The sequence below is a fragment of the Protomyctophum bolini genome (genome assembly GCF_963924005.1).
Source record: "Protomyctophum bolini genome assembly, chromosome: 5".
In the NCBI taxonomy this organism is placed as follows: Eukaryota; Metazoa; Chordata; class Actinopteri; order Myctophiformes; family Myctophidae; genus Protomyctophum; species Protomyctophum bolini.
The window spans coordinates 34,967,451-34,991,276 of NC_137866.1; the positions used below are offsets into that span (position 1 = coordinate 34,967,451).

Consider the following 23,826-nt stretch of genomic DNA (forward strand, 5'->3'; position numbering starts at 1 on the left):
TCACACCGGTTAGTTAGTATATTACCTTATTTTCTACATAATAATGCATGTGTCACAAAGCCAACTGTTTGTTGCTGGATGCCTGGCGGTATACAGTAGCAACAGAGTCTTTGACAAATGCTGAAAACAGCTGACGCTTTCGCCGAAGGATTCAGTCATTTCAGATTTCAGTATTGGTTTAATTGGGTTCATTTCAGCAGAGCCCTATATATTACGTGGCTCTGCACAGTAAGATATAGGTGCTGCATGTAACATTTCAGCATGACTTTGTGCGATTGCCAAACACAACGGCTGCCTTCTCTCTTTCAGCGAACACTGATACGGGTTCAGCCAGACCCTGAGCTCCGAGCGCATATGGCGAGGAAGCTGCGCTGGCTGCAGAGGAGAGGGGACAGATGGACGCTGCGCGCTGCCTTCACTCTCTGGACAGCACGGCTCAGACAGAACCTGGCTGTCAGCTCCCTCTATACCCGCCTCACAACCACCAGGTTAGAGAGAGATTCACTGGAAATGGTCCATTTATATATAGCGCTTTTATCCAAGGCGCTTTACCTCAGTGGTTCCCAAACGTTTTCATGTCAAGGACCCCCAAATTGGCACGCATTAGGCTACGGACCCCCATTGAATGGCATTTCTATCTCTGAGACGCCAATTTATATTGTAAAATCAGTGTTAATTTAACTCTGAGAGTGTACAAATGGAACCAAATGGACCCGTTACCATAAAGGGTCCATTTGGTTCCTAATTATCATTTAGCTTGGGACCCCCTGGAACTCCATCAAGGACCCCTGTAAATGGTGCATTTATATACTGTAGGCCTAGCGCTTTTATCCAAGGTGCTTTACATAGATTGTGCGCTTTACATATATTCACACACACACACACACACACACACACACACACACACACGCACACACACACACACACACACACACACACACACACACACACACACACACACACACACACACACACACACACACACACACACACACACACACACACATGGCGGAGGAAACCATGCATGGCACCAACCTGCACATCGTGATCAGTTAGGGGTTTACCGTCTTGCTCAAGGACACTTCGACACTAACTCCCTCTGGGGGAGCCTGAGATCGAACTGAGAATCTCGCAGTTGCCTTCCGGCTGCTCTACCGGCCACTCTACCGCTGATCCACTGCCACCCCTGTGTTTGCATTTAGGTTTAGACTGCATTCATGCTAAAAATCCAACAATACCATATAGCTTGAATGCAACAAAATACCACTCTATTAGCAATCAGTTGTTTCTAAAAATCCATTATCATATAATCTACTTTAACAATTTTTTTTTTATTCATTTTTTAAATTATATTATGTATACATTTGCATTTGTCAACTTTTTCATGTCTTATTTAATGTATTTGGGGCTTTTTATTTCAAACTTCTACACACATCTGTCTTTGAAAAAGCTGTATTCTAAGCTGTCAACATGCATACATGTCACAGGTTTAAAAGCCCAGGTGGCATCATCATACGCTGCAAACAGCAGCAGCCCAGTAATTCCTGATGTTGTCCATGTTCCAGGGTGTTTATGGCATGGCGGAGTTACATCCAGTCACATGAGGAGATGAAGCATCTGGCCCAGAGACACGCCCACAGCAGAGTCCTACTCACAACCATGAGACACTGGAGACGGAGCGCTGACCACCAGCTGAAGCTACGCATGAGGACAGAGCACAGACTGACCGTGGTGGTCAGAGACTGTCTGCAGCGCTGGATTGAACACGCTGTCAGTACGTCCCATGAGATCTTCTCCCAGAGCCCCTGTCCCCCTTGGAATAAGACCTAACATGTGTCTGACACTAGTGATTCTCTTTGTCAGATAATATTTGCAGTACTAACAACTTAAATCAATGCATTTTAAAGATGGATGTCTATGGAGTTAACATTTCTCTAATAGACCCCCAGGTGTGGTTAGAAATGAGAATATTCAAATATGTCTTCCCTGTGTATTTTTGGTTTCTTCCTGAAAGCCTTTGAGTAAAAAAATACACCATTTGACATTATAACCCTTCCTCCATTATCATACAACACACGGCTGAGGGGGAGGCTTACATTCAGGTGTATGAAGTGGATGTAGGTGGATGGTGCTAAGGTGAAAACCAGGTAGTTAATGAACTGGTGGGTGTGGCCACATGAAAACATAATTTTGACACATCTTCCTATTATATTTATAGTACCTGATGATCATGTTTTAGGGGGAGCACACATCTAAGCAAAGGCCAGTTCCGTTATTACCTATCTCACACAAAAGGATGGCTTCTCTAAATTAATCTCTCTCTCACTCTCTCTCTCTGTGCGTGTGTGCGTGTGCATTTGTCCTCTCCATTTCTCTCCAGTGAAGCGTTGTCTGAAACAGCTTCTGTACCAGCATCTGGATGGCAAACAGAAACGTCTGAAGACAACATATTGGCTCAGCTGGCTTCAGGAGGTGGTCAAAGTCAGGAAGGCTCAAGAACATCACCACTGGACTGTGCTCAGCAGGTGAACCAGCGGGTAATGTGGTGTCATGTGGCCAGGAGTGGAATGGCCTGTATCGTTTCAATCATGCCCTTTGGTGTGATGGTACCTCTTACTTAAGCCATCAACGACAAGCCCGGTTCATGTTATTTCTCCTATATTCAGCTATTTTCGTCAAACATTAAATTCTCATTGACAATGAAAGGAGAATGTACGTCATATGTGGAATGCGCAAATCGTTACGTCATGATGATGTACGATGATAAGAGCGCCCCTCACTTCACACGGGTGTGATTTGTAAGGTTTTGTCCCCACACGTCTCTAGATTTGCCATTGACAATGAAAGGGGAATACATGCAGGTGTAGACTAGACTCGACTAGAGGGATAAAATATGGGGACCAAGTATAGACCCCTGGGGGACCCCTGTCAACAACGTTTATAGTTTTTTTTCCCCATTCCACATCAGACACACCCAACAGTGGCACGTCTACACTCAACACAGAGCCAAAGTGCATCTCTGCCTTGTCACCGCTACAAGCCGGAGAGTCCAACACGCCCTGCGCTTCACCTTTACGTCCTGGAGGGGACGTGCCCTTCGCAAGCGGTCCATGGCCCAAACCTCCATCCATCGATGGAAAACCAGGCTCCTGGAAGGTAGAGCTGCCAGGCATCGTGTCGCTTGGCAGCTGTCCCGCCGGTTCGACCAGTGGAAACTGGTGCTAGGCAGGAGGAGGGAGACGCGGCGCAGAGCTCTGGAGTTGTGCAGGGAGTGGGCGAGGCGCGCCAGGCAGGCCGTGGCTGACCGTGGGAGGGCCCTTGTGTTCTCACAGGACAGACAGAAGAGAGAGCTAGCACGGAGGTGGGGTCGCTGGGTGAACGTGCATGGAGATGTCAGGAAGAGTGTGGAGTTCCGTCAACAGAAGCTATGTCACAGGTTTGTACGCCATGTGTACACAGTATATACTTTAACACTGATCCACACAAAAATAGCTTTAGGTAGTTGTTACTTTAAAAATGGAACACACCGCTGGTCTAACACGTGTAACCCATTGAATACGACCATCAGTATATTTGGCATAATTATTGATGATTGATTGAATACTTTATTAGTTAAAATAGTTATTAGTATTTAGCATTAAAAAAAACACAATAATACATGTCATCAACAAATCAAAACACTATATGTATACAAAGCAGAGAAATGAGAATTACACCTCCGTTCTATCCTCCTTTGCATTTATCTCCCCTTGTGTGGTTTCCTGATTTACAAAGTCTAGCCAAAATAATCCCTGGACATAAAATTCACAAAATAAATTCAAATGCCCATCACTTGTAAACTGAACAAACAATGTCATGCTAGCATTGAAAAATAGCATCTAAAAATAATGCCAAAGGGAAAACTGTCTATATTTGTGTAGCCTACAGTGGTTCCCAAACTTTTTCATGTCAAGTAGCTACCCCCAAATTGAGACTAATTATCCTGCAGACCCCCATTTGAAAAGACATGCCAGGGACCCCCATAAGAGAAGATTTTTACGGCTCTAGCAGTGATTCTCAACCAGTTTAATTTCAAGGACCCCCAGTTTGACATGCATTAGTCTACGGACCCCCATTTAATGGCATTTCTATATCTCTGGGACTCCAATATAATAATTATTATAATTATAATTATAATAATATTGTAAAATTGTCAAATCAATGTTAATTTAACTCTAATTTAACTCAGAGTTACAGACCCATAAGGGTCCATTTGGTTCCAAACTATAATTTAGCTGGGTACGCCCTGGAACTCTCTCAAGGACCCCTGGGGGTCCCAAGACCCCACTTTGGGAACCAGTGAACACTGGCCTACAATATAGGCCTATGTCTGATGCTGTGAAAATGTACATATATTGATGCTGGTGTGGCCCATTGAAGCTGTGCAGCAACTGCAGTCTGTCTCTGTGTAAATGCTGTTCTATATATTCACTTCTCACCCATTCTGCTCACATTAGTGTCCTGCTAAGCTGGCATTCCTACACCAGCTCCACCGTGGCACAGGGGCGAGAGTGTGCCATGCAGCAGGCTGTCAGTACAGGGAGGCTAATGAGCCGCTGCTTTGACCGGTGGAGGTGTGAGCTGGAGAAGGAACGACACAGGCGAGAGCAGCTGGAACAGAGAATGAGCTGCTGGAACAGCAGGTTGACTGAGAGTGTCATGACGTACTGGAGAATGGCCACTAGAGGGAGCGCACAGCTTAAAAAAGCCAACAGACGAAGACTGAAGCAGGTGAGACAGACTTCAGGAGATGCATGACTGTGTGCAAAGTTCACATGTGTTAGTGGTGAAGTGTGTGTCAGAGTAGAATAACACCTTGTATGAAATGTAAACGTAATTATCATTGTTATTACATTATTAGCATATTTAATACCCTATTGTCCTGAATATAAATGGGGTCATATTATAATCAGGGAGGCTACTAGACCAGTGGTTCCCAAAGTGGGGTCCGGGGACCCCCAGGGGTACCTGAGGGAGTTCCAGGGGGGACCCATCTATTTTGTTCATGTTCATAAAGTGCTAAAGTGTTTAAAGCAGTGGTTCCCAAACTTTTTCATGTCAAGGACCCCCAAATTGACACTACTTAGCCCGTGGACCCCCATTTGAAAAGATATGCCAGGGACCCCCATAAGAGAAGACGTACACATTTAGACGTCTACATTTAGACGTCTACATTTAGACGTCTGTATACATTTAGACGTCTACATTTAGACGTCTACATTTAGACATTCCTGCAGGAAACACTGCTTGTGGTTGTAAATATATTGTTATCCGTGTTGCGAGGATGAGGGGGTACCTGGAAAAATATCTACCACAAAAGGGGTACCTGGTCCAAAAAAGTTTGGGAACACCTGTACTAGACTATTTGACATGCAATCCTCTTTTTCCACAAATGAATCTTGAAAAATGGGGGTTGTCTTATAATCAGAGTCAGTCATCTTATATTCAGCACAATACGATCAGCCTATATATATTAAATGCTTTTCCCAGCTCTCACATATTGTCAAACATTACAAGACAAAGATCTTGGAACTCCAATCATATCTTGGACAGTGTCCACTTTTCTAGAGCCAACTGATATATCAGTTTATATACTAGATAGCCATATACTTTATGCATTTTCTGTGGTGTTTGTTTTGCCAGTGTTTCCAGTGCTGGAGGCAGAGAGCCCACACACTCAGAGCTGTCTCTCTGCTGTGTGTGCAACGACAACACAGGAACACAAAGCGTGTCCTGCTAGCCTGGAGGGAGTGGACCCGAGGTACCAAACTACGTCTCCTCATAACACAGAACATTTCTCAGAGAAGTTGAGAGAACAGTGGCCTTTATTTCACTGATTGTTGGGCTGGGCAATTATCGGAAAAAAATGAAAGAGACCGACTCTAGAGCAGAACAGTGGGTTGTGACCCATTTGTGTGTCACGGACCAATTGTTATGGGTCACGACTCACGACTCGAGTAAAAATCGAAATTTCTTTTCCTTTTTTAAAGAGTTTAAAACAAACAAATCCAAGAAATTCCATAAATTAAAATAATAATAATTAAGAAATAGTGAAAATAGCTTTTATTTGGGTCCCGAGCAAACATCTAATCCCTCTTTTGGGTCTTGACCTAAAAAGTTTGGGAACCACTGGTCTCTAGACTAGAGAATGTTCAATGAGTATCAGTATCAATTTACTTTCTCTAGTCTAGGTAGAGCTAGAGAGCCATTTATTTGACACCATACTCTTTTGACTGTCCTAACATTAGGACATTAGGACCTATAGGAAATTATTCATAATTTCAATGACACATGAAGTGAGACAGAAGATTGTGTTTTACGGATTTGTATTATAATAATCTAAACAGAAGTTGCCGTTGCCTGCTAATTGTAATAACCTACAGTAATAGGCCTACTACATAATTGTAATCTGAGCACTTTCAACACTTTTTATTATCCCAAAATTGACTACTGTCCACAGTTAAATAAAGTAATTAAAATAATCCGGAATATCATTCTGCTCTGCTCTGCGCTGGTGAACAGTATGGCACTGGTCATCACTGCATCCTGTATGATAGAGTGGCCGGGTTGGGTCTATTTTTAAGGCAGTTGACGGGACACTATCACTCCACATCTCTCTCTCTCTCCTCCTGTCACCATACTGTAGTGTACACTACCCAATAAAGGCAGAAAACAATACTTTAATACCCGGCCACTACCCACAAAGTGACAAATGTCTGCAACTGTTGTTTAACTTGTGTTTTATGTGTGAGGCTATATGAAATTCTAACTGATGTATCTTGATGACACTGCATGCACATGAGGGCAACATAAATATCCCTTCTGGAATAAATATAAGGTTAGAAAAGCTAATCAGATTCCATTACTTACAGGGTTACTGATTAGAATTACACGCAGTTAATCTGTAAGTGACTGTAATCTTCCTGTCTGTCCAGAGTGTGAGGGTCAGAGGCAGATGTCAGAAGCAGTGTATCTGTGGATAGAAGGCAGGATGGTGAGCAGGTTCTTTCAGCTGTGGCTCAGGGCTCTACACCGCCATGAAGAGGCGTCCAGGCGGAGCTCCGTTCATATCTTGCACAGGTACCACTTCACGTGTATGCGTGTGACATCATCATCATCATCATACCTGGAAGTTATGCGTACTGTATACTCTCTGTTGCCTGGCCATTGTGGCCAATATATCACTTTTATTTACCTTTTGTATTTGCAATTGTGCAACTGATGTGTGGTGAAAAAAATAATTTAAATACAAATGTTCAGAAAATGTGTTGCATTGTTTGTGACCCTGTAGATCTGCAATGATTTAATTTAATTTAACTGAATAGCGTTTAAATAAAATGTTCAGGTTATGTGAATTTATAGCTCATTTGTGTTCAATGTTGTTTAATTAATTCATATACTTTTATTTCATTGTTTGATTGTTATTTAATTGTCTTGAAGTTGTCTAGATCCAGACAAGACAATGTGTTACTCAGGGTCCCCAGCAGCACAAGGCTCATAACTGAAGACCACAGGGCAGGTCCCCAAACCTTTCAGGCCTAGACACAAAAGAGAGATTAGACGTTTGACCGGGACCCAGACTAGTTAAAATAGCAGATCTACAAGCTCGCAATGTGCAGCGAAGCGACGCTTGTGCTTTATAGATCAGCTATTTTCAATACCGTACTTCTTAATTAATATTAGTAGTCCTTATTCATGGAATTTCTTAGTTTTATTTGTTTGTTCTAAAATGTATAACATTCTTTAAAAAGATCTGATAGCCAAATTACCCCCCCTTATTTTGGATGTCACAGGGTCTTTAACTGAAGTAGTGTCCCGGGAATGACTTTGATGCCTGTCACACTCTGACACACAACCCCCCCCCCCCCCCCCCTCCCAGGTTTTTTCAAGCATGGCGAAAGTCTGTGGAGGAGCAAAATTTTAAGTTGCAGATGGCACAGGCTCGGACAGGCGCTCGTCGCATCCAATCAGCTTTCAGTGTGTGGAGGATACGTGCTGTTGTGTTGGCAGAAAGACGGAGGTCGTTAAACCTCACCTGCTGGTCAGAGGAAACGTCAATCAGAGGCACTGGGATGGAAATGGGCCTCGAGACAAAACTGAGGTACTGTTTTTACTTTACATATTTGTATTTTATCTGCCATGGAAGGTGGCAAGGCTCTTGGAGGGTTGAGCCAAAGAAGTAACATCACCTCTTACCTCAATTCAGGGGAGCTGATTTCCAACCGTAGTCTCCAAAACATTAAAACATACAAACAATAAGAATACAATACAACAAAGCACTCAGTTATACAGGGTTAGGGTTATTGAAATAACATTTAAGAAAGCCTAACTAGACTCTATAGCAATAAACAATAGTTATACTCTAGTTACTAGAGTATAACTGTTGTTTACTGTTTATTTGGATCCCCATTAGCTACTACCTTAGTAGTAGCTACTCTTCCTGTCTTCCTGGGGTCCACAAAATAACTACTCTATACTATATGAGGTCAGTCCGCTGCCCCCTAGGTGGGTCGCAAGTCTGGTTATTTTGGTCATTGTCTTAAGTTGGCCTTTGAATGTTGCGAGGAATGGGGCTTTACCTTGGTGTAACTGGGAGAGTCCAAATGTATGTATCCTTTGATAGAGAGGACATTTTGTCCCAATCTGTCAGCCATCTGTGGTGGACCTCGCAGTACCCTCTCAGCTGGTGTCTGACCTTTATATGTCACGTCCAGTGTCTCTTCTGTGAATGAATTCCCTTAGGAAGGGAGGGGTGCCAGTCCGTGTAGGCATTTATAGATAAAACAAACACTTTTAAAAGCTCTACAATATTAAAAACGTCATAAGTGATCTTCAAAAGAGCTAATGTTCAATTATTATTGAGCCGTCTCTCTCTCTCTCTGGTTTCTCCGTAGGGAGTGTGTGTGTCGCTGGCGATGCCATGCTTTCCAGATGAGGATGGAGAGGATGCGAACCCAGCTCATCTGGGACAGCTGGAGAGACCAAACAGCTGCTGTCATACTGTTGAGGACCATGGTACACACAGAAGCACAAAAACACACTGGGTTCAACTGGGCCAAAATTGCACCCTACCATGGCTTAATTCCGGTTCCTTAGTTCAAAACAGATGACCGATTGGCATTTCTTATGTACGCTGCCAGTAGGCAGTGTACACAATCTTCCTTTCCGTGCATGGTTCACCGCCCCAAAAGATGGGTCAAATGCGGAGAACAAATTTCACTGCAGTAACGTGTGTGACAAATCATCGTACGACTTTGACTTTGACACTTAATATGGTTTAAAAAATATATAAAACAACTATAACGATTTCAATGCGATTTCAATGCAATTTTCTGCACATTTATGAACCTGCAAAAAAACAAAAAAAAGTTGACAGTAAGTTAAGTAAATGAGTGAGGAACATGACTGATGCGTGCATAATGTTTGTTGCTGTCCTGAAGAAACCACCTAACTCCATTTCTGAGGGTTTTTTGCATAGATTAATGCTATTGAACACCCTTTACATCTATGTGCTGGTTAAAAAAATATTGACCCAATGGAAAGTATATTAAAAAGTGCTTTGACAAAAAAAACCTCATAACTCCACTTGAGCTGGATGTTTTTAATTTCCTGAAAAATGAACATTTTGGAGTTAGACAGTTTCTTCCAGACAGCAGAGATGTACTGTATATATGTACACACACCGTACACATCATGGAGTAAGGCGGAGCTGACTCCACATCCCCATGTCTTTCTATCTCACGGCACAGTTCATTAGTCTTTATGTTAATTGCATATTTAACCAGTCAGGGAGTTAATTAGCTGCTTGTGTTTCTGTGCAGCACATAGACATACTTAACGTCCACTTCTGTCGTCCTCTGTGGTCATAGCATACACACTTAACCCCCATGTCTGTCCTCCTCTCTGGGAAGCACACAGACAGACTGCGGCAGGCGGCATGGCTCACTTGGAGAAGGAGGTACATCACTTGGCGGGTGTCGTGTGACTTCTCTGCACGCTACCACAGGACGCTGCTTGCTCAGGTCAGAGACATTCAGTACACATGGACACTTTATAATCACATGGCTTTCGCCTTTATTTTATATATTTTTATGGAGGGATAGAAAGTAGGCTGACAGGAAATCTGGAGAGAGATGGGGGGGTGACATGCAGTAAAGGCCGTCGGGATCGGGTGTCAAACCAGTTTTTTACGAAGGTCTGACCGACATAAACGTTGCTGCATAAATACATTTCTGCAAGTGAAGACAGTGTGCGGGATTCCAGTTCATTTATCCGACATACCTGTCCCCCGTAGGTGTGCATAAGGACTTTTACAGAGTTCCACATAGCTTCATTTCCACTTTTGGTAATTCCACAGAGCTACATTTCACCTTGTAGCTCAACACAGTGGTGACATTATGTCTTCAACTCGGTTCTTTTGGCCTGTGGTGAACCAAAGACCATTTTCTTTAGACTAATTAAGGCACCAAAAAGCACTATTATTCAAGATATAGTTGGTTTTGTCTGAATGTTGCAGGTCTTTAATGTGTGGAGGAGGAGGAGCAGCGGTGTGACCGGAAGGTGACCTGTGGACCATCTGGATAATACTGAGTACTGACACTGGCATTTTGTTCCAAAACCTGTTGGTGGCGCTATAACAGGCCAATGTGAAAAGGGTGGGATATATTCCTCAGCCTAGTAGGAAAGTCTGTGAAAGATTTCATGTAAATTGCACGCTGCATTCATGATTTAAGGGTTTTTGTTCAAAAGAGCCAATCCTGCAAACTTTGAAAGCCAATATAGCCAATTCGGATGGAATATGAAATATTTTTGGATTTTTGGAGTAATATTCAAAAGTCGACCTCCTGGTGGCGCTATAACAGGCCATTCTGGAAAATTTGGGGCAGAGGTTCATCGTTAGCATCCAGGGAGTGTGTGTGTGTGTGTGTATGTGTGTGTGTGTGTGCAAAAGTTGGCATCGACCGGGTTAACGGTGCCGGAGATTAGCTATACACAGACGGACGGACACGCACACAGGCACACACACGGACAGGGTGCAAAACATACAGCTCAAAGTGCTTTACAGAGCAATGGAGAAGAAAAAAAAAAGAAAAGCAAGGCATAAAACATTAAAATAATAGCAGTATTGTAATACAGTGAGGACATGAATAACAAGGAATTATAAAGATCAATTAAAAGCTATTTAAAGTCTTAGGAGGCCGGAGCAAGAGTGCTCCCCTCAGTATTGATCAAACCTGTCGCTTCAAAGACCTGTTCGACAGGCATAGTTAGTTAGTTACAGACTCAAAAAGAAAAACATATTTATGTAGGTCAAACCAACAGTTATGTCAATATAGTACTTCTCAAGGCTTGAAGTGACTTGGTTTGGTACTTTTCCTTTCATAGAATGACCCTGAGGGTCTGTGTGACAGAAGAGGCTCCATCCATGTGGCTTAGATGTGGGTGATTAATGATTATGTCAGCAGGTTCACAACAAGATAAGAGTATGTGTGCAGTGGTCTGACTTTATCTATACAGCCTGCAACGTGGAAATGAACGTTGCATCATTGTTAAGCAAATCGCTGATTTTGCACAGGGATGGGAAATCCCCATGTCAGAGAGAGACAGCTGTCTGTCTGCCTGCCTGCCTGTCCAATTGTCCATGAGTAGCTGTCTGTCTGCCTGTCTGAGTAGCTGTCTGCCTGCCTGCCTAATTGTCCATGAGTAGCTGTCTGTCTGCCTGTCTATGAGTAGCTGTCTGCCTGCCTGCCTAATTGTCCATGAGTAGCTGTCTGTCTGCCTGTCTATGAGTAGCTGTCTGCCTTCCTGCCTGTCCAATTGTCCATGAGTAGCTGTCTGTCTGTCTATGAGTAGCTGTCTGCCTGCCTGCCCAATTGTCTATGAGTAGCTGTCTGTCTGTCTATGAGTAGCTGTCTGCCTTCCTGCCTGTCCAATTGTCCATGAGTAGCTGTCTGTCTGTCTATGAGTAGCTGTCTGCCTTCCTGCCTGTCCAATTGTCCATGAGTAGCTGTCTGCCTGCCTGTCCAATTCTCCATGAGTAGCTGTCTGTCTGCCTGTCTATGAGTAGCTGTCTGACTGCCTGCCTGTCCAATTCTCCATGAGTAGCTGTCTGTCTGTCTGCCTGTCTATGAGTAGCTGTCTGCCTGCCTGCCAGCCAGCAAGTTGGTTAACAGAAAATAAATTGTTATGGCTGAGTAAAATAAAATACAATAAACACCATTTGCCTGAAAATAGATTACCCAGCTATGACCTTTTTCATGAAAACAAATGAGTAGTGATATGGCTGACTGAGTAAAATAAAACAATCTACTTGAAAATAGATAGCTATAAGTGAAGAGCAATTTCCGCAATTTCCATTTCCGCAATTTCCATTTCCACCATTTCCGCAATTACCACAATTTCCATTTCCACCATTTCCGCAATTTCCATTTCCAACTATTAATGGCAGCTGGGTTTCATCATTCAAATAAAATAGAATTCTGTCCGTTTAGCTATAAAATTATGTCAGGGAATAGGGATACACAGTATATGTCTTTCATTTGCATTGCATCTCCCCCCCCCCCCAAGCTTTTATTTTCGTTCGAGTAATAGTACAACTCTAATAGTATTACTTATAATAATGTAATTAAAGATAACTACATTCAGATTTATTTATTTTTATTTCATTTTCCAGATTTTTTTTCTTCTTTCTTTTTAGATTTTCATTGGTGGGCCAGTCATAATGGTCCCGCGGGCCTGAGGTTGAGTATCACTGCAGTAGGCTACATGCCATTGTCAGCGTACCCATTGTCAGTTATGCCATAAATGAAGATCTTTGTATCTAACCATGTCCATTTTAATGCCCATGTATGGAGATCCCCAAGTGAGTTTGCAAATGATATATGTACTTCGTCAGCTCACACTGAAATTTGTCTTGCGACCCAGCGGCTCAAACTGGCTGTTTTTGTCAAATATTTGTCTATTTTCGTTGCCCATTATGACATGCCCACCATTGCCCAGAACAGATGCTAGGGTTCATAATATGGTTAAAAGTAAAACAACAAAAGCAATGAGGTAGTAAAGGAAATGCTTTAATTGAGCAATACAAACCATCTAAAAATACAATAAATACGAGTGTTTAATAAAAAAGCAGTCTCAAATATACAATGCTTAATATTTTGTCCACTACTAGCCACTAGTCTATGATAGATTACAATCACTCACTCATCTGTGTCTGCCTGGCAACTCCTGGTATCATGACACTGTCTTACAATGTACATTTTATATTATATTAATAAAAAACTCAATTTTCATTTAGTCTACTACACATTTGCATGGTGTAAACATACTACATTTATTTTTAGTCCTATGTTTACAGTAGGGACTCTGCAGTATTGACATTTTAATGAAAACAAATACCGGTAATGCATACCATTTGAATTACTATTTGGCATCTTATTGGAGAAAGAATAAACATTTTAAAACAAAAACTTAAACCGGTCCAGGCACTTAGGCTGACAGCATGTTGCAGGTTCGAGTCCTGATCTCGACGACCTTTGCGTGTCTCCCCCCCCCCCCCCCCCCCCCCCATCCGTCTCCCCGTTTCCTGTCAACCTACTGTATATCAGTCAATAAAGGCAAAAAGACACATAAATATCATAACAAACTAAAATATACAAAACAATTTGGGGGATTCTTATTTGAGTCATCATTCCACTATAATGCCTTTCAATAAAGGCATTTCACTAAGATAACGGTAGTTATGTGTTGAACATATTGTTCACAAATACCCAAAATAATAAACCGCTGCTCATTTGTCTCCAGCATTAACAGTTGTAATCATTGGGATACTTATGTTTATATTATTATGGCTTAGTTCCGACATACTATTGTTCCGACTGTCATTAGACCGACAATCTACCTCAAACCCTAACCTAACCATACCCGCAAGCACGGGAGCAGCGCATGTCCGACCGTTGTTTCAGCATGTCGGACCTTTGGTGTGTCGGATCTGCGTGTGCGTCCCATGATAAATACTGCTCAGGGAAATGAAAATACTAGACACAAAACACATTTTACATTACAGGGCTGTTCATGTATTAATGGTGAAAAGCCCCATGCACATTTTCTCATTTCCCTATTAACAATGCTTAGAATTAGGCATTGTTAATAGGATTGTTTAGAATCTAATGAACTGGTGATGGTGACCTAAATATAGGTCAAATTGCAGTCAGATACTTAATGTAAATCCTGCTAACCTCATGCTTTGATTGGTCTAGCAAAAATGTTCTCCATTTGTTGCCCAATACAAAGCTAAATATTAAAAGAACACAGTTGTATAAAAAGTATTTAAAAAAAAGAAACATCGCTTCCTGAAGTAATAATACGCAAGTTTTAAAGTTTTAAAATACCTTGCAGTGGTGAGTCCAGAGCCCTGCTGTAGGCTCTCGATAGCAGCAACCAATCGTACAAAAAAAAAAAGAACAAATCAAGAGTCACATTGCTTTTCCCACTTCTTGTCAGCAGTCAGGCGGGTCTTGAAACCTGACATTATTCTGAGATAGTTCCCTCGTCGTTGCCACATTTGTGGCGCTCTAGGTGTGCGTCGAGCAGTTCAAACATGTCATCAATGACCTGCCATAAGCAGCTGTCCAGAGGGAAGTCATTGTCCACCAGGTTGACCAGGAAGTAGTTGTCGTGGATGTATTTAATGATCATCCGTGAAGGCGACTCGTCTTCATAGAGCTTAGCCCACTGCTCGATCCACAAGGCGAAGGCCTCGTCCTGGTGGGACAGAAAAAGACACGCGTCAAGACCATTAACTAACTACTTAACCCTATATACACATCATTGTACGTCAACAAGTGTAAATCGCTAGTCGCTACGCATTTCGCAGAATGTTTTCTCGAAGGTTTGCTGACTACTGTATGACCTACCCAAAATAGGGAAGACCAAAAAGTGAGACAGGAGTCTTTAATGTAAGAATTATCTTAACTGGGTCCAGAACTCATGGTCAATTCAGAATGCAGGTCGCAGCGTGAAACAAACGGAACACGTCATTTTAAACCAACGGCAATTTTATCAAACGTGCATTCACCCCCCTTTTTTTTCTCTAAATACCAGAGAGCAAGGGACTACCACAGACAGTAGGAACACACAAACACTCACCTTCCAATACATGAAGCTAACAGGGTCTACTACGGTAGGCTGGACAATCTCCCTGCCTGGGAAGATTCCCCACGTCACAGCGTTGGGCTGCATTTCATGAGCGTTGTTCAGATTACGGCCCTGAAGAGATTATGTAAAAGAATAGTATGCTTCATGGTATGTTAGCTCAACAAACATACTATACATACATGTAGAAATCGACAAATAAGCTACAGTAGCCAAATTACAGAAGATAAATGCTCTGCACTATATATAAAAAAATATAGATAATTACCACAACACAGTAAATTAAGAAACATTTGACAGAACTCACATGTACATTGACGATGTGGTAATTGACTCGAGGCTCATATTTCTTCAGCACTTCGAGGAGAGCAGTCACGTTTTCACTTGATGTGAAGAATTCCATGTAGGCCTGAAATATTTTTTATTAAAATGACATTAATCTATAACGATAATTTTGTTTAAGCACTAAACTAAACCCTATAACCACAGTAGTTGTACGATATCTATACCTATTCATTTCCCTATGATAGCAGATTTGACATGCCATGAAAGGGATGCCAGAGTTAATGTGGTACCAAAAGAAATATCATCAGTGCTACAAAACATTATCCTGGCCATGCAGCATTTTGGATTTCCAGTTCATAATAACTTGTATAGTACAGTCTGTCTGCAGGTCCTACTGTAAATTAACAATTAGCTAGATAGACCGGTCTGAAGCGAGTGGTGCAACAGCACCCCCTATTGGTACTCTAAACGGACATACGGTAGTCACATTAGGACATAGGTTGGGACATAGGGACAAAGCTGTTCCTTGGAGTGGTTGCACCACTCAAAAATAGCAATGAAAGTGTAGTGTACTGTGTGAAGTAGAAGAAAAGTGAAAAATGGTCTTACCTTCTGGAAAACATAGCCTCCAGCAGGTCCCCAGCCTACTACAGGGTCTGAAGAAGGCTTGCCATTGATGTTGGGCTGGGAGTTGATGGTGAGCACTCCACGTCGGTTCAGCTTCTCCAATTCATCTTTCAGCAGGTTTGTTTCTGCGGCCAGGGGCTCGTCATTCCAAGGCAAACACATAACCTAGCCATAAGAAGCCACGGTTCTCAACAATGGATCCCAATTAAATGTTGTTGATAATAAAAAAAACATTTTAATTGTTGATTAACCTGCTTTCTGAATACACCGTCTTGGAGTTGTATAATCAGCTACATAGATTTATTAATTCCAATGTCAAGCACACACACACATGGCCACAATTATTTCTAACAGCCAACAATAGAAATGATTCAAGCTAGAAACCATTGTTCAGAGGACTGCTTGCTTGTGTGTGGGTACCTTGTGTCCGTTGCTGTTGGGCTGGTTTGTGATGTAGGATGTGAACACCTCATAGACACTGGCCTCACTGGTCAGTTCCGTGCCCCACATCTGCAGCAGATCAGCTTTGGATGACTTGCTTTTCAGGTAGAACAGGTAATAGTCATTGAGCTCACCAAAGGCTGGAGACGAGGAGTTGCCCCTGAATGAAATTAATCAACACGGGTAGATGTTTTAATACTATTGACAAAACGAAAGTTCATGTGCCATTAAATAGATTTTTCCTCAGTAGCCCAGGGCCAACATACCATCCCAAGATCCACATCAGTGTTGTTTTTGGCAACATATTTCTATTTTAGCTTTAGTCATAGTCTCTTGAATAGTTTTCATTTAGTCTTAGTCACGTTTTCAGTCACCTGGAATGTTTTAGTGTCAAGTCTAGTTTCTAGTCGACTAAAATGTGTTTTGGCGGGCCTTGATGCCGTCGTAATGACTGTTTTTACACTTGCTGAAAATAGCCGATCTACAAGCTCACAACGTGTTGCAGCATGACGCGTTGTGAGCTTGTAGATCTGCTATTTTCAGCATGCAACCAAGTGTAAAATGACTTATACTGGATCTCTTGTCCACTAGTCCCCTTCCTAGCATTTTAGTCTAGTTTTTAGCTGTTGACGAAATTGTCAATACATTTAGTCTTAGTCATCATAGCTTAGTTTTCATTTACCGGTAGTTTTCGTCAGTGGAAAAAGGTAGTCGACGAACATTTTTAGTCGACAAAAACCAACACTGATCCACATGAATGACGACTATTCCGTTTTCTTTTTTTACCATCTGCCGTTGGGGAAGTCGTCCCAGTCCTGGGTTCTGTAGATGTAGCTCTTGGGCCTGGAGGCCCAGAATATGGGACGCACATCCTCCACCCTCCGTTTGGGGTTGGCACTCGTGGCCCAGGGAAGAGAACGTCTGGCAAATTAAAAACAGAAGCTCATCAGAAATGGGGACAGACTACGCATTAACATTAGAATGACTGGTTTGATTCCATGTGTCTCTCTACTTTGATCACTTGTCTTAGTCCATCCATGGGCAACTGGCGGCCCAGGGGCCACATGCTGCCCCACCTTCACTTAATGTGGCCCGCAGGTTCAGAATACTGATATTTTATTGATTTCAGCCGTTACAATTCCAAACCTGGATAGAGATTGCTTGCTTTTCAGAGGACAGTGTTACTTGAGGTCAGGAGGAGGGGATCAAACTGAAACTATTTTGTTTGGTATGGTAGCTTTGATAGTTGGTGACATCTTGATGAGACATCTTCTATCATGGTGAGAAAGTCTTATACCTTGCATAGTTGTGATGTCACGCATGACAATGGCAATAGAAGTCAAGACCAGCATAGTCAAAACCAGCATGTAACCTGTACCGTGTGTGCATGATGTGCGAGTAGATAACGATAAAGGGCACGACAGGATTTAAAGGAATTATCCCTGATTAAAAAGCATTACATTCTTTTATCTCAACCTGAAAGATTGTACCACTATCTGCTCCGCTACCACTGAAAAATACTGCATTGCTTTTCGAGACTCAATAGGAACAATATAATTTAGTCTATGGAGTCTAAACACTGACCTGGGGTCTTCTATCCACAAGCCCAGCTGGCGGAGGACTTCCATGGTAGCTACCTCGCGGTTCAGTGTGTAGAAGTGGAAGCCGGGCACCTGGCCACTCTTTAGCAGGACGCGGCACATCTCCACTGCCTGGTCAATACCATAGCTGCGGATGGCGGCGTCGTTATCTTTGATTGGCTCGATCACCTTGGTGATCTCCTCGGGAATCTCCAGCTTGGACAGTTTGACGAGCTGACGCAGAGACTGGTAACCCTGGTGTGGGACAGGTTCACAACATGTTATGTTATCCCATTAGACGTTCAAGTATAACAATGATACGACGAGAATAGGTCAGGCAAGATGGGCTTAAGTAATCAACTCTCACATGTAGCATTGTTAAGAAAAGTAATAAAAGTTGTTAAATGTAAGCATGTCTGTGCCTGAAACATAGAAAGTTTAGCCGTTTTGGGGGAATTTGTCACTTTACATTTGCACATAATGTGAAAACTGTCCTCTGCATTTAACCTATCCAAACTATTTGCGAACGCAGTGAGCACTAACTATGAGACCCTGCAGATCATGTCTGTCTGTCTGTCCCGCTGTTACACCACCCACCCGCCACCAGAGGGCGCAGCTGTATCACACACACAAAATAAACATGTACGCAAAATAAAAATGAAAAAAGGTCTGTGTGTGTGTGTGTCAGACTGCCACAACAGCTGCGTTCGCTTCCCGCGTTAACGCGTCTTACTGGTTGTAGCAGAGGGCATGCAGTTATTTGCTGAGGTCTAGTATTTCCACTACCTTATACTAAGTTACCTGGATGGGGAATATTCCAGGTATGATGGGACATGTGATGCCAATGGCCCTGCAGTCTCGAACAAATGTAAGGAAAGTGTCGGCCCTGAAGAAAAGCTGGGTGATGATGAAGTCAGCCCCGGCGTCCACCTTCTCCTTCAGGTATCTGAGGTCACTCTCATAGCTCTCCGCCTCAGGGTGGCCCGTTGGGTAGCCTGGGCAGTGGGCACAAATCACACATTGAATATAGGGATCAGGTTTTTTGGGACCGATCCAGATTGTTTTTCTCATGATCGGCCGATACCGATAGGTCCGATAACGATCTCGTGCGTATGGGGAAATTTGAATATTTCCAAAATTATTATGTCAAAACCCACTTCAAAACTGTTCCTGTGTTTAGGCCCGTCACAAAAATCACTAAATGGTGTAACAGATCAGTTTCTCCAGATCACCGATCGGAGTGAATATCCACTGGCCGATTATCGGAGCATTTGGACAAAGCGGTTATGGGCTTTCAAATTCACTAAACTTTCCAATAACCCACTACTTAAATACTGATTTGGCTCCAAATAGAAAAGGGTGGCGTTAGTTGTCACCCAGTATCGGATCAAGCAGGTTGCCATGCCTCTCAATGAAAACAGACACCTACCTGCAACACAGACATCAAAGTAGTCATCAAACTCAGAGCGGATGTGTTTGACGAGGTCTGTGCCATAGTTGAAACCTTTTTCCTCCTCTTCCCAGTCTTCTCCAATTGGGTCTGTTCAGATGTGAGAACATACTAATCTTAAACTAGACAAAACACGGGTACACAAACATGAAGCCGTTGGAACCCAAAGTAATTAAAAGCTGCTGTAACGAAAAGTCAAGTTAAAAATGTATTTGTTTAGCATATTCCACACAACAGGCCTATAGATTCCATGTGCTTGAAAACAAAGTAAAAATACCATTCAAAATAGCCTATATAAAGGCCCCAATAATGAATTATATGTATAATTATTATAATCAATGATCCTTTTATTTAACTGTAGTAGTTGTGTGGCCAATGGCCAATCAAGTATAACATTACAGTGGTAATACTTTTGAAAGACGTATTGCCTTTTTCATATCATGGACTAAGCTCAACCCAGAGTCCCTCTTCGAATGCATCAATGCACTGAAAGGGACAAAATCATGTTTAATCAGATCATTGAATGGTCTCAGACTCTCAGTAGGCCTACCAAGATCTCAGTATCTGCATTCTGCACGTTGATCAAAGCTACTGACTTACGTGGCTGGTTAATACTGATATGAGGTATCTCAATTTGAGATACCTCATATCAGTATTAACCAGCCACGTATACATTTACATCTTTGTACCTAGGACAACTCCCATATGGGCTAAATCAGGATAATCAAAAAAGATATTACCATAAACTGGTTACAAAATAATTGTCCTACTGTTGACCTATTTATCAACATTGTGAAACAACTGCATCTCCTAGAACCATTTATTTAAGTCTGCAAAAAGAGCTGGGTGAAAGAAGATGGGAGAAATGGAGAGTATTTAGCTGGGATATGGACTGAATGTGTCCTTCCTGTTAATGAATGTAAGGATTCCAAAATTCTGTAATATGTATTGTTGTTGCTGTACATCCCATGACCCATGTTTTATTGGTTTTTTTTTTATTGCTTGTCTTGTGTGTCTTTTGTCTTGCATATTCTAGAATTCAAAAGTAAAGAGTAAAAAAAAGAGAGACCGATATGAGGTTAGGGGACTTACAGTACGTGACTGGTCAAGACTGAGGTTAGGGTTATAAAGTATTTAGTGTTAGTAATATCGGTCTCGTCGCTGTCAAAACAGTAGCCGTGATCAACACACAGAACGCAGCTACTGAGATCTTGGTAGGTCAGTAGACTGCTACTGAGAGCATTCAATGGTCTGATTAAAGGTGATTTTGTCCCTTCCAGTGCATTGATAGCATTCGAAGCGGGTGACCCAGAATGTGCTGGCTTCAAACAAAAGCCCAACCGTGCCCCCTACCTCCTCTCAGTGCCATGATGTTTTTGAGGCCCAGGCGCTTGGCTTTAGCCAGGTAGCCAGTGATCTTCTCCTTGGTTTGATTGCAGCAGGTCATGTGGAGCACGGTCTCCAGACCGCAGTAGTTCACAGCCGTGCTGGCGATCATTATGGACGAGGTATCCGTGTCCGAGCCTGGATCTCCCGCTGGGTGCCAGGTGATGTCGATGAACAGAGGCCCTCCAGAGCCCATGCGGTCAAATCTTTAGAAATAAAATAATGGCACACTTAAAAGAAATGGCCTTCTGGCGTTGCATGGCGGCGATGAGTAGTCTAATAGTAAAGTAGTCTAAGTCTGAAGATGCACATGAAATCCAACAATCCTCTGATGATCCTTTGATGTAAAAAAAACTAAAATAATTCTTTGGTTGGTCTGATCTCTCCCAAAAGTGGAAACAAGACAACAGAGTGTCTAATATGAAATGTCAATACACGCTTAAGAGCTGCTTGGACATTGTTACGTTTTAGAGTCTTTCATAATAGACAAAAAAAAAACAGAAATCCCAGGGAGGAAACGCATCCCCCAGTATGTATGTCACACCATACACAGACGATGGAAGAGCTTTATCACTCCACTGTGGCCACACACATTGATATTACGAATTTCATAATATTGGAATAGCCACAGTTACAGGTGTGACATGCCTGAATACACCCACACACACACATGCCTTGAGATAAGGTTGACGGCTCCACTGGCAGTTCTGGGTGGGAAGAACTCCAGGGAGAACCAGGGGTCTCCGCTCTCAATTCTCCGGCGCATCTTTTCCCGCAGCCTGTCCGAGCGGTCAGCATCCAGCAGTGGGGTGGAGCACCGGGAGCTCTCCTTGGAACTGTCCCCGCTGCTGGCTGCACTACTGGAGTCGCTTTTAAACAACTGATTCACCATCTTGTCCTCTGTTGTTGACTGGCAGTGGGAATTCAGGAGAGAGAAAGCATATTAATAATGATGATGATGAAACATGTGTAATGTGTGTTGGGCATGGAGTAGTGGATCCAGGTATTTCACACAGATAATGTCAATGAGCTGGTTTTATTTAGCAGCAAACTAAAGAAACATTGACCATATCATTATCAAGCCAGGTCTCACGGCAGACAGTACTAATATAATAAAACAAATCAATCTGTGTGACAACATAAAATACTGAGTATAATAGTGTAAGTTACTCAGATCTTGTACACACTCTTATGAACGGCAAAACAAAGGGAGCAGTGTACCACCTTGTGGTACCAACCGGCATTGTAAGTATAGGTGCCCACTGCCCAGGAGCAGTTTTAAGGGATCGGTGCCTTGCTCAACAGCACATCGGCAGTAACCATGGAGGTGAAACGGTACACCCTCTTCTGGTATCAGTCCGTCCACACACACACTCTCCATACTGTGGTCCATGGTGGTGGACTTGAATCGACAACCCTCCATTTACCAAGGCAAGCAAGCATTTGAAGCAACGTCAATACGGACTATCTATTACTGCATGTCCGGCTGACAGACCCGTTCGGGACCCTTGGTTAGCTTACATTTTCTGTATTGCGTTTTGCTACGTCAGAAAAGGTAATCAAGGGTCCCGAAGGGGGCTATGGCGCTATGCATGTCTTCTCTTCACGATTACTTTACCCAGACGTCTGTCCCGCTGTATTACTCTGTAGCTTCTCTTCTCTCTGTGTAACTGTCTGTCTCTCACTCTCTCTTTATCAAAAAAGTGTGTTTTGGCGAGGCAACACAAAACTCCGCGCGGCTACGTTAGCTTAGCTCAACAATCCACATTGAATATCAAAGTAAACAAACACGGTTTACTACTACGGCTGTAGTGCTGCCTGCCTGTGTGCGCACTATTGTTCGTGCACATGGAGCTGAAAACTGTCAAAGTTAATTACCCGGCTTGGTGGAGTCTTTGTGGAAGGCATGTACGCACTAGCTAACGGGTCTTTTATAAGCCCGGTGTCCAGAATAGACACTCCTCCTCTCCTCTGTCTGCACCGAAAACAAGAGGAGCGTGAAAATATTCAAAATAAAAACAACTGAACTCCCGCACACCCCAGGGTGACATCGTGTGTATCCCATAGCCCGAGGAGACGGTCCCGCCGTGATTGGCTAATTGGTTGTCAGGCAACCGGTCCAACCAGGGCTCCTGTTTTGAGGCAGCCAAATAGATGTTTCCATTCCTATTTCTCTCGTGTAAATCTATTTGAAAAGATGCATCCTTATATGTTGAGCATAAAATATGTCATGCAAATCCCTTGACTCCTTCAAAACCGCTCTCAAAGGGCACCTATATACGGACGGCTGCAATTCGAAACTGGCCCCTGTAAAATCTGAATCCACAGCTGAATCCCCCCCTTTTCCCCACACTGTATATGTTTCTTTATCTTTTCCCTTTTTGCTTCCTTTATGATGAATTCATGTTCTGTTCCTTAACTATATAGAAGTGTCTATTTGTACGTCTCTAAATGTTTTGATGAATTGAACATGGTGGAGTGGACCCTGTTGTAAACAAGTGTAATGCTTAATTGGGTCGTCCACTCACAGTTAACAGTCTTTGTATTGAGTTTGTGCTTGAAATGTACTGTAATTCTGCAAACGGCTAATAAATATTTCAATCAATCAATCAATCAAACGTTGGGAGATATACAATAAGTTAATGAAATAAACAGTAGATGGCGCTATTTTGCCAGTAAAGTGAGATGCATTATTACATTTATTTTACTTTGACTTTCTAGTTTTACTAACGCTTATAGATAGGCTACAAAAATATTATGACGAGGGACTCAATGGACGCAATGACCGTATGTAGGCTATCCTTCACCCCACTGACTCCCCATCGCATGTTCTTTTTCTTTTCCAACTGTTCAAAAGCATATAAT

The 23,826-nt window shown here is 42.5% G+C and overlaps 1 protein-coding gene across 2 annotated transcripts; it reads right to left on the reverse strand.

Annotated features, from left to right (window-relative positions):
* Positions 1-13,091: 13,091 nt before the first annotated feature.
* On the reverse strand, positions 13,092-22,979 carry mthfr (methylenetetrahydrofolate reductase (NAD(P)H)). 2 transcript variants are annotated; one of them, XM_080763524.1, is made up of 12 exons: positions 22,840-22,979; positions 21,636-21,871; positions 20,929-21,167; positions 19,555-19,665; positions 18,927-19,120; positions 18,130-18,380; positions 17,332-17,466; positions 16,525-16,705; positions 16,087-16,269; positions 15,500-15,601; positions 15,187-15,306; positions 13,092-14,802 (listed from the first exon to the last, which is right to left on the reverse strand). In XM_080763524.1, exons 1-12 carry the CDS (start codon positions 22,867-22,869, stop codon positions 14,569-14,571), a joined length of 2,016 nt encoding a protein of 671 aa, XP_080619650.1. In that variant the 5' UTR covers positions 22,870-22,979; the 3' UTR covers positions 13,092-14,568. The 2 variants fall into 2 exon arrangements, with proteins under 2 accessions (XP_080619650.1, XP_080619651.1); XM_080763525.1 differs by lacking the exon at positions 22,840-22,979 and adding an exon at positions 22,580-22,658.
* Between the last annotated feature and the right edge of the window lie 847 nt (positions 22,980-23,826).

Coding starts and splice junctions, on each gene's coding strand:
- mthfr (XM_080763524.1), bottom strand. CDS start 22,869: ATGCCTTCCACAAAGACTCCACCAAGCCGG. Junction 21,168..21,635: donor GCCGTCAACCTTATCTCAAG/GCATGTGTGTGT, acceptor TTATTTCTAAAG/ATTTGACCGCATGGGCTCTG. Junction 17,467..18,129: donor TTGTGGATAGAAGACCCCAG/GTCAGTGTTTAG, acceptor TTAATTTGCCAG/ACGTTCTCTTCCCTGGGCCA.